The 17,577-nt window shown below is 41.8% G+C and overlaps 1 protein-coding gene across 2 annotated transcripts; it reads left to right on the top strand.

Annotated features, from left to right (window-relative positions):
* The first annotated feature begins 6,103 nt into the window (after positions 1-6,103).
* wu:fa11c10 (protein FAM110B) lies at positions 6,104-16,758 on the top strand. Of its 2 annotated transcripts, XM_055048632.1 has the most exons (3): positions 6,104-6,184; positions 13,349-13,700; positions 13,794-16,758. In XM_055048632.1, exon 3 carries the CDS (start codon positions 13,805-13,807, stop codon positions 15,185-15,187), a length of 1,383 nt encoding a protein of 460 aa, XP_054904607.1. In that variant the 5' UTR covers positions 6,104-6,184; positions 13,349-13,700; positions 13,794-13,804; the 3' UTR covers positions 15,188-16,758. The 2 variants fall into 2 exon arrangements, with proteins under 2 accessions (XP_054904607.1, XP_054904606.1); XM_055048631.1 differs by lacking the exon at positions 6,104-6,184 and having other exon boundaries at positions 13,176-13,700.
* The last annotated feature ends 819 nt before the right edge of the window (positions 16,759-17,577 follow it).

Raw genomic sequence — 17,577 nt, forward strand, 5'->3', positions numbered from 1 at the left:
GTAAGTGTGCCGGGCCTTTCTGTGGAGCTTCAACACTGACACAGAATGACGCAAAAAAACTCAGATCAACAGCGTACCGTCATGTTTGTTGTTTGTGAGTGTAATATGCACACGGGTTACAAGGTGTAACGTCATTGTTTCAAAAAAGATGCTGCTTACATGCACACATTGAAACATTAATCCAATAAATTTCAACACAAAAATGATTGTTTCTGGTCTCCCATTGTGTGGGTGCGCAGTCTAAACCACAAAACAGCTTGTGAATGTGCTAATACAAATGTTTCATTTGGTGCTTTTGCAAACTTTGGAAGCATTCATCATCATCTAAATTAATTTTTCTGGATAAATTCTTAAGTGCTAATTTACTAGGTTGTTTTGTAAATGTTCAGCTAAGCAAAGTTAAACATCTGGGTTGAAGTTCTGGATGTTAGAGTTCTTCAATAGTCGTTTCGATTCATGCTCTTATTTTGAAGCGGGTGAAGACTTCTGCAGCAGCTCCATTTCCTGTCATCATGTTCTCTTGCTTTTATTTCAAAATAAAAAAAATTTCAAACAAGAAACATGGAAGAAGAGAATAAAAAATTAATAGAGAACAAGATATAAACATAAATGCATACAATATGACTGTATATGTAATTTATAAAGAGAAAGTTAAATTGCTGTTTGAGGGTGGTAGTTTCTCAGGATCTTATATTATTTAAATTGAAGTCAGCATTTTATCTTCCACTTTTGCTGATGTATTGCTTGAGTGTTAGTGGAAATAAGGAATGATTAGCACTTTAGGGTTAAGGCAACAAGCCTTTTGTTAGCCTTCGGCCTTCTTTTCTTGGTATTTTATGTGACAGACCAAAACAAAGAAGAACATTAGTGTAAAGTGAATTGAAAATAATTTTAGGTTTTCTAATAAAATTCTCTGTGTGATGTGTTGTCCATCCTGATTTGATGTTTTGTCAAAGTACATTTTACAAACAACTGCTGCTTATGTTTTGTTTTTGGTTTTTTTTGAGGGAATGTCTCAACTGGCTTTGCACATCCGACATTTCATTTCCTATTCTTCTTTACAAAATAGTTCTTAGTGAGATTGGACGGAGAATACACAATCATCAGTTTTAAGCCTATAAGCTATATTTGTCCTGGATTCCCCAGTCTCCTGACTGCAGGAGTTTCCTCCAGTCTTTCAGGCCTCTGGATGCTTGCAGAGACCTGTCCTCAGCAGGAGGACAGTGCCAGGACACTGTGACTTGTCCTGGCAGGTTTTAGTCTCTGTTTCTACAGTGGCTCAGGCCTCACATGCCGACTCACAGGTGTGGATGGCCAGTCTTGTTTGTCCATCCAAAACACTTCAGGTTTTGGTCCAGCTACTACTTGAATAAGAGTTTTTTAATGCGTTATGTAATACAGTTTCATATGTCTGAACAGATCTCCCTTAATGCTTTCTCTTTGTCCACCTAGCGTGGGCGTAGATTTGGGTCTACTGGTATTTGTGTAGCAGGCGGCTCAAATTGAGTCATTATTTCAAATTGGGTCATATGCTGGTTAACCAGACATTTAGGACCTAAATATAGATGACTGCTCAGGTTAAGTGAGCAACATTTGGTACATATGGACTAATTGGTTTCAAATTCTCTGCAGCAGTTGTCTGTAGGCATGCTTGCCCATTTATTTTCACTTGCTGCACCCTTCTGAGGCAGATGACAGTTTGAATCCCGGCCTTCCCCTCCTCATTCCTTCCTTTTTTTTATTCCCATAAGGCCATGCGCCAGCTGTGCACGTGAGACAGACTCTGCCCTGTTGTCATCAGTGCCTCCGGCTGTTTAGAGGTCGTTATCGAGAGACATACTTTGGGTTAACCATTATTTACCCTGCCCCCTCCTCACTGGACCCACTGACCTACTAATCAGACGGTTCAAACAAGTAAGATGTAGCATGTCTATGTTATAGATCCATGTTGCTCTCTTGTGTTGGAATGATTTTACTAGATATAGGTGCACAGTGCCTGGAAACTTTGCTGTAAGCCCAGAAAAGCCTTGAACTTGTGGTATGATGTAGCCTGGTCATCACCTTCCTACGCAATTCTGCTCTGTTATGATCTCTGTTGAAGTGGGCTGTGCTGAATACGCGCAGGGGTTAAGCACAACCCACATATGGAGGCCTCGACATGGCTGACCTGCGCAGACCACTGTCGCAGGTTTTATTCCCAGCCCCGTGACCTTTGCCACATGTCTTTCCCTTCTCTCATTGGCCACATTTCTGTCAATTAACTATCCAATAAAGGCCAGTAGAGCCAAAAAAATCTTAAAAAATAAAGAAAATCTCTCTTGAACTTAAATCCATCCATCTATTTTCTTACGCTTTATCTGGGGTCGGGTTGCTTCTGCAACCGAGGATTGGACCGCCAGGACCCCGCAATCGGCCCCCCCCATCACTTAAATTCAATCAGGGAGAATTTCTACCAGGCGAATCGGCGAACAGAACGAAAAGTTAGGAATAATGAATGTAATTTTTCACGCTGTTTTACAGTCCGCCTGTAGCTTTAGCAATGGCACCATAGGAAGTGAACAAAGCCATGTGATCCTTGTTGGCTATGCTTCCAAATATTGAATTGACATTTACAGCTGCCTCGTTCAGATTGACATTTCTCTCTTTGCAGTGAAGGATGGTTGTTTACAGAGCAGGAAATTTCCAGTAATCTTCATGGCATCGAACCGGCACATTACATGCATCGCCGGTAAACATTAGCAATTGGGTAAAATTGAAAACCTCAACAGAGTTCACCTTAAACTCACAATATTGAGTTCACAAGAATAAGACAGGTTGAGAATTTAATATTATTAAGAAGCCTTTAAAGATCAAATTTATTCTTCATGAATACATTTATTCTGTACTTCTACAGAATAAATGGCAAGCTAAAATATCCAAAAAAGTCATTTTCTTGTACTTCAATTTCATTGAATTACAAACTCTTCAATTCAATGACAACTTCTAACAGTTAAATTACCTGTTTATATAAATTCATGGCCTGTTAAATATTTTTTTTGTAAAGAACATTTCTGCTAGAACCAACCTGTAATGTTTGTTTTGACTGTGAAATTCAGCACACACTGTATATCAACACAGTCTTTCTTGAAATTTGAATCCAGCTCCCATCTATTATCATTCCTGAAATAATTCCAGGTTTATGGCCAAATACTTAGCATAATTTCAGAGTTAGTCTTCAAACCACATGCTCCTAAACTACTCTTGCTCATCTTGCGTGTCCTCGCGCAAGTTATTTTTCCACTGACATTAATATTGGAAGAGATATTAACGTTGTCTCTTCTTTTAACAATTATTTCCCAGGACATTTCGTCCAGTTTGATGCGGGTTGATTTCTCAACCCAGCAAGGATGCGGGGTGTCGCAGGCAGGGCCTGTGGAGGCATGCTGTAATGTGAGTGGCAATGTTGGCGCGCCTTGCATTTCTGGAGTGTGTGTGTGCACAACGTGACAGAGATTATGATTTGGGTATGAGAGAAAGAAGCCAGAGGAACCTAATACCATCACTCTCTTATGGTGGTCTCTATGAAAAGATCAAGGAAGGGAAATAAGAAAAGAGCAGTAATGTGTGTGTGTGTGTTTTGTAAACTTCCATCGCTGTGTCAATATTGACTCATCACTTTATGGGTAGGTAGGCACGTGAGTGTGCTAAATGTTGGGAATCACAAAGTGTTTGGCCAAATGAGAAGGCAGTGCACACTCACACTAATACTTTTAATCCACCTGCCTCCGCTGCGTCTCCGCCAGAAGGTTCATGTTCCCATGGAGTTACGTTACTGCTGCTAGGAGACTTGCAAAAGTATTGTGACTAAAAAAAAAAATCCACTGGCTTAAAAGTTTTGTAGCGTTCATAAAAGATGGGAAAGAAAGCTGATAGGACGCTGCAATTTTGAAGGAGTGAAGGGATCCAATGTTGTTCTTTCAATATTTGTAGGGAAGGGAGGGGAGGAAGGAAAGGACAGGGGTCTGATTGGCACCATAGGTGGTGTTTCGGAATTTGTTGACCCAGCTGAAATGTTTATTGTACACACTATCTACTCCCGCTGAGCTTTTTGGACGTTACCACTGCTTTTATTTTCATGCTTAGCAAAGAGTCCAGGGGAAATCCGCCTGCTGTTTCTGGCGCTGTAGAGGGACTGACCAGTCATGTGGGTTTGATGTGGGGTGCAGTGCCTGAATCTCTGTGTTAGAATGTGCACTATACATGTGTGCTTACCACAGGGAGGTGAGTGTGGTGCACCCCTCCCTGCTGACTCCTTTAAACAAGCAGCGCTGAATGCTTGGACTGTAAGGAGGGAGGGATGCTCGGCAACTGTGTGCAGGAAAAAAAATCTGCTGAAGCTATGATATTGTGTTGGGATTGCAAACACAAAGTAGTGTGTAGTATGGGACGTGCATTTGTTTCTGGCCTTTCTGAGTTCTAGGATCTCATTTTGTTGCAGCTGCAACTTTGTTGACGTACGTTTCTGCTGGGTTTGGCCATCCAAACATTTTTGTCTATTCTTTGCTAAATAATCAATACTCCAGAGCCTGTTTAGAACCTCAATTTTCAAGTCTTGCCACAGAATCTCAAGCCAAGTCAACATGTAGCCGGATATCTGGGACGATGCATATTTTCATCCACATGACAACTCTGTTATACATCACCGAGTGCACCAAGAACCACTGTAAGAAATGACACAAAAACCTCTGAAGAAGACAGTGAGCGTTATAAAATGTAAACAAAAATGGAGTGGCGTGAGTTTTCTCTCTTGTTTTTGGCAAAACAACAAGCTTCTCTTGTTAGCGCTAAACTCGAGCGTTTGTTTTGGTTGTATTTCCCCAGAATGCCCTGCGCTACAATACATTTTCTCCTGTGGGTTTATAAGGCTGGTACATACAGTTATAAAAATTTATTTTATCAAAACGCTTAAGACGCTTAAAGTTTTCCTCATCTTGCCTCTTTTTCAGGTTTTAATAAGGATCCAGAAACATCCAGTTCACAATGAAGTATCAACTATTGTTGGTATGTCACAGGGCATCTCAGTAAAACATGCTGAAGTTTGTATATCTGAACAAGGAACCATATAAGGAATTGCTTACTTGCTTAAATGTGTTGCATTAGTAAAGCTCCTCCTGGATCTCTACTTCCAGGTTTTAAAAGCAGGATACAAACCACACAATGCTTACAGTAATACGCCTTCCTTCATCAGCGGCTCACATTGCGTTTCTTTTCCTAGAATTTTTTTTCCGACTCAAAGAAATTTGTTGGAAAGGGAAACGGCGAAATGTTTACCGGTATTATAAACATGCCACCAAACTGAAATCATTTCTTCCCTTGATTATATTTAGTTGGACTCCAACTTTTTATCCTGAGTTCATTATGTAATCATATGAAAGTGCTTGTCTTCTGGCTTCTGACATTCAGTGTTATACTCTGACTGTTGGGTTATTGAACGACTAATTGTGTTGATATTTACTAGCAGCTTAATCATTTTGATCAGATAAATTTACAGCCCTCAGTGCTAGAAGTGAGTTAATTGGATTCCTCCCAGGCAAATGTGTGGGAGATGATTAGATGACAGCATACAGCCATAGATTCGACTAACACAAAGGTTATTTTCAAACACTGATATTTTTATCTGCTAAGAAGAAGGGAAGTAATTTGGTCACAAATGATCCACCATAAATGTTCATGTACCATACACATTTTTACAACTTTTAATAAGAAATAATGACAAATCAAACTTTTGCTGCCCTCAATATACTTTTCAATTCAGCAGTGTTGCCCCAGGAGGCAAAATGAGGTAAACCCTAAAAGGAAGGTAAAATAATTTCTATTTACACACACAAAAAAAAAAAACAATAACAAAGAGCCAGATCATAAAGTGCAGGGAGGACCATGTGGTTTCTCGTTAAAGCTCTCACTTCCTGCTCTCCTGACTCCCTTCCTGCTTCTAGGCAGAGCAGGGTGGAGTCTTCCTCAGCCAGCGGAGGAAGAGGAGGAGTGGACTGGAGCCTGAGGAGCAGGGAGGCTTTTCAACTTGCTCCTCATTTGGCCTGAACTCTTTCTCACAGGAAGGCGCGACGCCGCTTATAAAGCTGCAGGTTCTGTTACCTGCTTCCTTCAGTGCAGCCCGGGACTCCTGAGCGCTTCCTGATTGGCTACAGTAAGTTCACTTTCTCCATCACGCACGTTTGAGCAGATCGTAGATGTGAGTTCAGATACTTAACAGAAGGAGCCGTCCTGTCGCTATTTTCTCCACTTTAAATTAGTTTAATTTGTCATTTATTGATTTTGTTTTTTGCATTATACTTCTGTCCGTCGAGAAAAAAAAATCTGCATGTAAATTTATTGTGAAGCCTCTGAAAACGTCTGTGTATCTAGAAATACAGATCTAAGAATACAGATCTAGAAATGTAGATCTAGAAATACAGATCTAGAAATGTATATCTAGAAATATAGATCTGGTACCCGAACATGTTTTCATTCTGCAGCGAGGAACTGAGAGGATGTCATAGAAAGGAAAAGTTTTCTCTTATCCCGAATGATGTGATTGTTTTAGACCGAAGAGATGGACTTAGTCAGACTGTTGGCTAAAACAAATAGAAACTGTTTCTGCTGCCAACACCTGACTGTGATAAGAGACCAGGATTTACTAAGGGTTAACTGTAGGAGAATGAGAGCTCTGTGTGTGTGTGTGTGTGGGGGGGTGGGTGGGTGGGTGTGTGTCGAGTGAGGTGAAAGTAGTTGCCTTCAGCCTCTCATTCCCGCTCTACTGTATGGCGAACTCTGTTCTCGGATCAGTTGGGGATTTATCATCTTGTGTTTAGAATCATCCCTGGGAAAACGTAAAAACAAAATCCTAAGCAAAACTGTATCTGTTTTCATCTAGAATCATTGACATTGATGGTAGCAGTGATTTGAATGAACTGCAGGCTTCAAACACAAAACAGCTGGAAAACAGCATCATTTGATCTGGAGCCAATATCTCATAATCTGATTTTGCAAAGCTTTAAAACTGACTTTAGCCAATTATGATCATTCGAAACATTTTTCCTGCAGCAGAGGTGTGTAAATATTTGGAGGAGAGGCAAAGTGACACTGTGTGGATAAGACAGAGAAACGTTGGTTTAGACCAGGATTTTATTGCTATTTTCTAAATAAAAGAAAAGAAGTGGTAGGAATCGGATATTGAACTTTCCAACTTTTCTTCATGTCTAATGTAAACAATTCTCTTGAAATTGGTTTCTGTAACATTTCTAAAGCCAGCATGTTCCATGAACGACAGAGTAGAAACTCAGAGTATTAAAACACAGTAGGCTGCAAATTCAACATTATTACAATGTTAATGTTTGCAATATGTTTTACCAAAAACTACTTGCATTGCAATAAGTTTTAGCTGATTATCTGTGCCAGGCATTCAGGTTCTGTATATCGTCCATGTTGTTTAATGCAGCAGAAAAAGTTTAAGAAGGTAAAGAGATGTTAAGTTATTAAAATAGAAACTATCTGTATTTCGTCTGTAACAACTGTTACACTGAAGAGTGTTGTTGCAGAGGTCTCTCCAAGCTTAGCTATGGTGCATGCACTGATGAGAAAAAAAATCAGATTTTTGAGTTTCTACTCACGATCAAGCTGAGAACCAAGACAGCAGAGCAGTATTGTGAAATAAACTAACAATTATTGTGGTGGCTTCTTCTTTCTCCAAGTTCCACTTCTTCTGCAAAATCTTGCTGAATATCAGGCTGCAAAGAACCTTTTGTCATGAGAAGTAAGAAAGAAACATTTCCCAATATTTTTTTTTTTGAATTTGCTTTGAAAGGTACACTTGTTTCAAATTTCTTCTCTGTTTTCATTATTAGTTTTTTAAGCTAAAATTCTCCTTACTCCTTTCACTTCTAACCAACTCAGTGAAACATGTGCATGCATCAAACACTGTACAACACGAACATTTTTTGTTTGTATCCTTTCCCACCTTTTGTGGGGTGAAGTTCCCTGATGGACAGAGAGTGGGGGAGTCGGGATGCTGCCAAAGAGAGGTTTAAGTGCTAAAACAACCCACTCATGGTTCAGTGGTTGTTTTTGCAGTTAATATAGTTGCATAACTCTGGAGTCCGGTCATGTTAGTTATGCATGTTGCTCATTTCTCATTCCAGGAAATGAGTTCACAGCTCAGTGTGTCCAGCCCAAGACAATGAGACGTGTTGCTGGCTGTCTGTCTTCATTAGACGTCTCAGGTCCCCTCAGCACCCCCACCTAAATTAGCCTTTAAAGGGACGGGCAGATAGCCTTTTGAACTCTGTTTCAGTTTGTCATTGGTTGAAGTCAGGATGTTTCTGTGGGAGAATGAGTGGCAAGATAAAATGGAGCCTGGTTTGAAAAATTCAAATTGGGCTTAGAGCTTTGAATATGGCAGGCATGATAAAAAATTAGAAAGGTGATGTCAGCACCACCTGTCTAAATGATTCTATTCTCTTCATTCTCAAGTTTCCAATAATGGGTCGGTGATGTTCGGTACGCTGTTACATCTGTTTCTGTTCCAAAGCTGATCAACACCGCTGCTTCACTGCTAGTTGTAAGTCCGCATCAGCTTTTGCTTTGTTATTTTTATCAGGCTACAGATGAATTCTTCTGAAATCTTTCAGATGTTTCCAGTGTATTGTTTGAAATCTTCCCTGGAAAATGGCAAGCAGCCAAAAATAGACAACCCATAAAAACAGGGCCATCCTGCAGGACGCAAACACACCCTCATAGCTGAGCACCTTTTTTTTTCTCTCTTTCTTATCGTTATGCTGTTGTAAAATGTGTCACTGTTTCCTGCTTGCCTCGTCTGTCACGGGGAAAACCCTCACAACTCACTGGTACAGGAGTCAGTGTCTGCAGGACCCAAGGCCGCTGTGATATGACCGACAATCTGGCGACACAGAACACACACATGAACTCAGCTTGGCCTCGGCCTTCACTGTGCGGACCTTCAGAAGGCTACATTATCTTTTTCTGCTTTTTCCGAGTAAACTGTTTCTAAAAATATTCAACCCTGCTGAACTTTTTAAGATTTTGTAATGTTAAAACCTCAAACTTCCATGTATTTTGTTGGGTAGGTAGCATATAATTACTTGGATGAAAAATTATTTAAACTTTTCAAAGTTTGCTGTTTTTTTCCCTTAACAGCCTTTTAGGGGCTGCATCAGTTGCAGTTTTCAGGGCAAAAACTCAATGATATCAGCAGAAGAAACTCTGTGAATATGATCCAGTAAACTGTTTTGGACAATATTAACACATTTACTCTTTATATAAAGTTGTTTACTTGTGACATATGAGAAAAAAATGTTGAGACAAATTTTCTTTGTACCATTTTCTGTTTGAAGAGCTGAGATTTGGAAAACACCAATTGTAATTTTCTAGCCTTTCCCCAGTCTCTGAAAAGCCTGCCTTTGGCTTAAACCATTTTTAAAAAAAATATAATGCTAAAGTGGGTTAGCATGGCAGATATGCAGATGTGACCTGGTGGGTGGTTCATCTGTCGTCTCTCAGCAGAGCAAAACGGGACATTATTTTAGACCTTTGCAGTGGCAGATAAGATTGATTTCACATGCAAGTATCGGCTGATTGGCTGGCCGATCAATTAGTGCACACCTACAACCTCATATTGTGATATTTCTCCTGCAAGGCCTTATGGGGTTACCTCTACTGACTTTGCACATGTAGAGGAAAATCGGCTTTGCTCTGCTGTCCTCCAACTCCTGAAGAAAAGCTTGATGCTGCCACCAGCATTTTTCACCATGGTGATGGTGTGTTCAGGGTCTCCATCACACCTGGAGTTGAGTAGAGCTCCATCTGCATGTTTTGACTGTCCCCGACTGGGTATGAACACTTTTTGTGCAGGATTACACGATTTTCCCTTACATGTTGCTACTTTCTTTTTATTCTCTCACTAACTTTGACCTTAAAACCAGCTGGCATGTCATCTTATTATTACTCCATTTAAGCTCTTTTGCAACATTCCCACTCACCCTCTGACACATCGTCTACCCTCCACATTGTTACATCCACTGTGAGACACAAACCATAAGCCACCAACCACAGTTAGTGGTTGGAAACACTAAATGTAAAAAGCAGTCTTATTCATACCACTGTGGATCTCACTTTTTTATAATAAGGAAACCAATCGAAGTTTCCACTGTGGAAAAGAGATGTCATTTCTTGGACTGGGACTGAGGTCTGATGCTTTTGGAGACATCAGCCGTTTTGTGTGTGTGCACAAAATGCTTCTACACTTTATTTGCTTTCTGCTTCACGCCGATTGGCGCTAATGTGGTTTATTGATCATTGGGGTAGAGGTGTTGTTTGCACACAATAGCTGCTGTTTTCAGCTGGAATGACTTTCCAGCCTGGAGATCATTTGCATGCTCATAGCTCTACAGCTTTCACATTTAAATACTTTGACCAAATCTGATCTCCACATGGGGTGAACTTATTTAGCAGCTTAATGAGAATTGGTGCTCTGTCTCTCGATTCATGACTACCTTGTAAGTCAACAGTTTCTAAATAATGCATGAGTCATTGGGTTAAAGTCATCTGCAGATGGGTTTAAGCTAATGTGACCGTTCTGAGAAGCAACATTTTAAATTTGAAACCCCTTTTTGCTGGTAAATTAGTGATTAAATAGACATATGAGCTCAAAAACAAATAGTTTTTAACCTGTTATTGAGGTTATTCAACCATCAGATTCAAGCAAAGTTCTGTTCCACCCTCTCTGCTTTCAAGTGTCTCAAGAACTGAGCTGTTTTCCAAACGTCAACCAATAACGTGTCACGTATAATTGCACTTCGGTACTTCGACTTCATTTGCTGCACTTTCGCAGAAATGCTTGGTGAAGAAGTCCCTGAATAATTTTCCTTCACCTGCAGGATTCTTGTACCATCTATGAAAAGCGTCAATAAATTGTAGCTTTGATGGTTGCTGCATTCAGCTCACTGGATTCTGTGTTGAAGAGAAATTCCACAGATATTTACATCTAATGGCAAGAGGATTTTAGAGGTTGTTGTTGTTGGTGGTGTGTCATTAGAAACCAGCTTTTGACAAGGCAGTTTGGTCACCTGATGAGCGGAATCATTTCCAAATAAACGGAAGTAATTCCATCAATTTTCCTCCTTCAGCTGAACATTCCCAACAGCTACAGTAAACTCTGAAACCTCTCCTTTCCTTCTAAGTTCCCTTAAGTATTTTCCTGCTCATCAGACTCATCTAAACCTAGTTCAGGAATTGCCATCATTACTGAGAGAGAAGTTCTCCTCTTGCGTCATCCAAACTACCAACCACGCTACAGGAAGAGATCTGTTGAGCATTAAGAAATTTCAAACCAGCTTTCTTCATAATCTAATTTATGAATGAGCAAGGTTGGTATTTTGAAGGTCATGTTTGAGCTTCGCTTTGAATCACGTTCATCACTTTGGATCGATGAGGAATTTAGTGCCAACACTTGGGATGTTCATTGAAACTGTGTCAAATATGGACTTTTATTGTGTTGAATTTCTCAGAGAAGAGAAATCAGACTTAATTTCTAACCATGTAGATTACTAGTTTCAGCCCATTAGTATTAAAGAAACCTTAATCTGCCATGTACACTACTTAGTTACTGTGACAAAGTATCTAAGTGTTGTGAAAGATAGTTTTTGCTCTATTTATTTAGAGTTGCTAAACATAGATACTTTACAGTGTAAAGTAAAAATACTTTTTCTCATAATGTTTTCATTTGTATATTACTGCATAATGCAAGTTTAGTCATGTTGCAGCATTTGAAATTCACTTTGAGTCAAAATGTGTTGATTAGATGCTGTGTTCAAACAACTTTCTGCTAGCAAAAGATTCAGTATTGGAGACGTAGAAACTGGGGATGCACTGATGTGAAAATTTGGGCCGATGCAGATATCCAATATCAATATCACCTTTTCAGGCAATAACGAATATTTACTGAATATTTAAAATTGGTTTATAAATGGGACTAGGTATCATTTAATGCCCTTATGGCTACTGGGTGTAAGCTGTTTTTCAGTGTGTTTGTATTGATATTGCACACATTGCAATGATAACTTCAACTGGACAATATTGCGTAGCTTTAGTAAACATGTTTTTCTGTCTCTTGAGGCTCAAATTAAAGCAAACCCACTTCCTGTTTCTTAATGCAGTGGTGATGTGTTTTGCTCTCTGTCTTCTTTCTAATTTGCTGTTGTTCAGGGGGAAAACAATGAGTTCACATTCTGGGGAGGATGGCAGTAAAAAAAAAAAGCCCCATTAACTTGTGTGGATAGATGGGTTGCAGGTGGAGGAGAAGTGGGGGTAGGGAGGAGAAAGCCCCTTCACTGAGTGTGATGTAACTGTAGAGGTAATGTGGTAAATGATAAGAACGGCTGTCCTGGGGGAGGGGAAGTTGTTTTTCTGTAGAAGTAGAGCCAGAAACACGTAGGTGGAGTAAATGGATCGTTCCAATCAGCAACACTTTGAAGTTTTGACATCTGACGTAAATAATCTGAAACTAATCGCTGTTATTTCTAGAAATAAATGGATAGAAACTTTCTCTGTTTGCCTTTGTTGAACTTTAAACAGACATTTCTTGACTTCAAGAAATGCTTTACCCAACATAAACTATTAAAACTGTGTGGAAACCAGTTTATGTCTTTTAAAAATGACACTATCCTTTGTTTAATTATTTAAAGAATCAGTTGCTCACACACACACAGACTCTTCACTTTGTTTTCTCTCCTCTCGACACAGAGACGAACAAAGAAGTGCGATTGTGTCTTTTTTTCTACACAGCGTCGTCATAGAACCCCACTGAGCTTGATGCAAGTCAATGTAAAAAATTGCATCTGTCTCGTCCGTTGTCCCCCCCCCCCCACTGCACCCGTCCACCCTTTTCTCCCTTTCAATGAATTTTCATTTGAATGAAAGCCTTGCCTCAGTGTTTTGTTGTGCTCTGAGGAGGAGGGGAGGTGGGAAGAGGTCTGATTGGTTGAAGTGCTTTTTGAGCCGGGCCAATACAAGAGCAGCTCCCGCCTCCGCGGCTCCCGGCCTGCGGTGTGATTGGGCGCCTGGGAGGAGCCAGACGTAGTATTAAAGCCTCTCTTCCCCCCAGTCTGCTCCACTCCAGAGTTGAAGAGAGTCTGTCAGACAGAGAGCTGTGTGTGTCGGTGTGAAGAGAGAAAGAGAGAGAGAGTGTGTATCTGAGTGTGTGGATGTTTTGGTTATTTTTATTTATTTTTTCTTATTGAGCAACAACCAGAAACTCCATCTGAGTCTGACCCGGACTACTCCTTGTTCTACCTTTCAGGACCGAAGCGACTTGGCTGAGTGGTTGCCTCTGATCACAGCTGGACGGATAAGCTTCAGCAGACGAGCAGGACGTCATAAAGAGGATCAGAGAGGGCTGCCGTGTTACTGCTATCACTACTGGCTCATCTTCGGACATTTGAGTTCTACATTCAGGCTCTGATCCCGATCTCCTGCCTAACTCCCCAAGTGGGTCGCTACCGAGGTGACAGAGGCAGTCCAGACGGTCCTGATGTGGAATTTGACCTCGGCTGACCCAGTCCCACAAGTAGTCTTTGCCTAAGGAAAGAGAACAAGAAAAGGAGGAGGAGAGGAGCAACTAAAGAAAAGCGAGACGCTCAAATCAGTGACTGGTAAGGAAGTTAATGTGGGCTGTGGGCACAAGAGAGGGGGGAGGTGGGATGTTTGACGTAAGAATTCTCCAATAACCTCTGTCTCTGCTTCAGGTCCTGCAGTGATGCCAGTGGAGACGCTGAGGCCCTCAGATGGCCGTCTGGCCGGGGTCGCCTTCACCTCAGGCAGACCCTTCAGAATACTCAACAAGGGTCCCAACTACTTCCGCCCCCCTGCTGAGCCAGGAACCCGCAAGCTGAGTGCTGTGGAGCGCCTGGAGGCCGACAAGGCCAAGTACGTGAAGAGCCAGCAGGTGGCTTTGACTCGGCAGGCGCCCATCCAGGCCCCACTCATCCGGAAGCCACTTGTCCCCCCAGTGATGATGCCCCAGGGCAACATGGGCACTCCGACCGCCCGGAAGATTCCCCGCTGCCCAGCTGATGTAGAGAACCGGGGAGGCGGCGAGGTGCTGGGGGAAAGGAGACCCTTCAATCTGGATATCCTGAGTAATCTAATCAATGATGTATGTGATGGAGCACAGTCATTTTCCTCCACCTCCCCCTCTTCATCGTCTCCATCGTCAGGGGTAAAGAGCATCTGCAGCAGCCTGTCTGCAGAGCAGGACAAGAGCAACAGACTCGTCAACAACCTCAACTCCTCATCCACGTCCTCCTGCACGTCTTCCCTGCTCAGCAATAATCGTTGCGCCCCTGCAGCAGAACTGTCCTGTCGTCCACCCCCTGTCCCAGCACGGGTTTTACGGGGGGTTCAGGCCTCCTATAATGCCCCTAATTCAGTGACTGTCCGCAGGGTGGACGTTCGGCCTCACGCTGAGGTGAAGAAGCCACCAAGAGTTGCACTGCATCCCCACCTGAGGCCCCGACAGATCCCCCAGGGTCAGGTCGCACACTCCCAGCTCCCGCCTCCACCGCTGCCTCCTCAATCACAGAATCAGCCACCAGCCAAGGTCAACACCTCATCCCAAACTTTGCCATCGCCTCCTGCCTACCCACCCCTCAGCCCGATGCTGGTCCGAGCGGGCGTCATCCCGCCAGCCTCCCCAGCCTTCACACGCATCTCCAACGCCAGCTCCAAAGGCTCCTCCCGCAAGCACCCATCTCTGCACCGCTCCAAGTCGGACCTGAGCGACCGCTACTCACGCGCCACTGCTGACCTGGAGCGCTTCTTCAACTACTGTGGGCTGGACCCAGAAGAGGTGGAGGGACTGGGCGGCGTGGAGCGCTTCACCCGGGCCAACTCGGATATTGTGTCCGTCTCCAAGCTCCGCAGCGTCAGCACGCCCAGCTCAGAGTGTGGGGACGACGTGGAGCGGATGAGGGGGTACGGAGGCGGTGACGAGGAGGAGGAGGATGAGGACGGGCCCCTGAGGACAAATGACAGAGTCCCCTATGGGATCTCGGTCATTGAGAGGAACGCACGAGTCATCAAGTGGCTCTACGGCATCCGGCAGGCAAGAGAGGCGAACAGTGGCATCTCGAACGTCTAGACTGATGATGACAGCTTGTTCGTTCTTGTTTCGCTGCCTTATTTCCACGTTTGGGATCAATGTTCCGGATCAATGTTCCGGATCATTTGGTAGTTTGTCTTCAGTTTCCTGTGAGGACTCACTTTTACTGGACAAAAAGACAAACATGACTGAGTTTACGTCAGGGGTTGCATCGATTGCAAATTTCTGGTCGATTAGCAATTTTGGCAAAATACCAAATGTTTTGCTTGAAGAGTTGGTAAATTTAGTGTCAAAGTCACTAAGTTGGCAATAGCGGAGTGACTATTGTTAATATGAAGACGTGACCCTCTTGGCGGGTCTGTCTGTGTACCGTCCCTCACGGTACACAGACAGAACATCAGCAGCCGATATCCAGATCACAAAAGATTGGTTTCACATGCAAGTATTGGCTGATTGGCCGGCTGATCAGTCGGTGCACCCCTTAGTTTCTGTTCTAAAGGCTGCAAGTCAGGACTGCAACTGGACAATGCATTGCTATGTTCTTTTCGTTGATGTCATTGGTATTTCCAAGCAATAACAGATTATTGTCAATGCTGGTGAGAATGAAGGCAGAGGGTGCTATCAGGTTCCTATAGGTACTGTAAGTGTGCGTGTACATGTGTGTGTTTTATACCAGAGTTTGGCAACAGACTGCCAAAGTGTTGCACAGCACAGAGACAATTGAAAGCAGAGCAGCAAGAGAACCACGTTCATACTGTGAAACCTACAAGTAAAGCTTCCACAAATATGTGTGTATTTTTAAAAAGTTACAGAGAAAATGGTTGGCTGTGAGACTGTTCTCATAAATGTTTCTTCAGCATGCAAGTGAACTGTTAGTACACACTTTACCGTAGCACGTCATATCAAAAAGAAAGAAAAAAAAAAAGCAGGAAGCGATCCCCAGGCTTCCAGATTCACAGCACATCCACTTCAGTCACAGGGGAGTTTTTATCTGATCTTTACTTGTTGCCTCCGATGCAGTCTTGGATTACTCTGCATTGGTGCAGCCTGGGAAATCGGTTTACCATGTGCGTCTTGGCACAGGGGGGAAGAGTGAGTCATACGATGAAGGATGATCTCACAAGCAAACGGAGGGCGCTCGGTGATCTGTGGTGCACGAATATGTCCGTGACTCAGGAAGATGGCATAGTAAAACATGGACCAATATTTATTTGGAAAACATAACTTAATGTTTTGTTGTTGTTGTTTTTTTTTGTTCTAAAAGTGGATTTTTGTGTACAGAGATCAGGCTGAGTCACATTTAAATGCACATACAGAGACACATTCAGTGAGTGAACAGAAGGGATGCGATGTGTTGCGAGAGAATCGCATTAAACTTCTTGTTTGTTGCTTCTACTTCTGTTGAACTGTTCAGTCTGGTCGGGTCTTCCTCTTCACATGAGAATCAGCAGCAGCGTGCAGTGGCAATCAGATCAGAGAGCGTCTGAAAACAAAATATGCTTTTTTTTTTTTTCAGGCACTGGATGCCCAAAGAGTCTTTGATAAAGAGGTCCAAAATGCTTTACAGTGTTGTATCCTGAATCCATTAATAAAATATGTTTGAATATTAACTTGTCGTCTTTATATCTGCTTTAAAAAAAAAAAGTCTTTGTGTCACTTCCTCAGGAGGTTATAATGCAAAATCTGTTTTGGGTTCAGCTAAAGTATTCAAACCGTTTGAGGTTTTTTGCTGTGTCATGGTATAGTCACAGACTTCCATACCCAAGTTGGACTTGATAAGTTGGTGAAGTTCAATTAAAACCAGATATAATTTTTTTTTCTTTCTTTCTTTTTTATTTTTTACAATTAAAAGTGTAAAAAGTGTGTCAGGCTTGTGTATTCAAATTGTTCAAATGGTTTCTACAGTCAAGTCTTTTGGGGTTTACAGCTTTGCACAACTAGAGATTGAAATCTTGTAATTTTTCTGTCAACTCAAGCAACATATCTGATAATATATCAGATTTAAATGAAAAGTATCTGTATCAGTATTGGTATCGGTGATGCAGGTCCTGTATTTACTTATCACATCGATTCCAAAATATGAAGTATTTTCATAATCTAGTTCTACCGAGAAGAATTCGCACATAATTTTGTGATTTCTGAAGGTATTTTGTTTAACTTAATTTTATTTAGGAATGCATGAGCGTGAGTAAAAATTCATCCTACTTTTACTTTGCAAAGAAAAAAAGAGAATCCTGCATCCTTTTCCTTTTTTCCCTTCCAAATACGAACGACTTTGTTTCTTTATCACATGAAATAAACTGAAGATTTAACTAAGTGCAATAAAAAAAAGATGAAGGGGCATGAAAACATTTGCAGGGCACTTTTACGTGAAGGCAAGTGTTGCTTTTGGTAATTCGGATCTTTCTGCTGCATCAATAATTGACACC

Source organism: Poeciliopsis prolifica, unplaced genomic scaffold (assembly GCF_027474105.1).
Source record: "Poeciliopsis prolifica strain line A6 unplaced genomic scaffold, Auburn_PproV2 SCAFFOLD027, whole genome shotgun sequence".
Classification (NCBI taxonomy): Eukaryota; Metazoa; Chordata; class Actinopteri; order Cyprinodontiformes; family Poeciliidae; genus Poeciliopsis; species Poeciliopsis prolifica.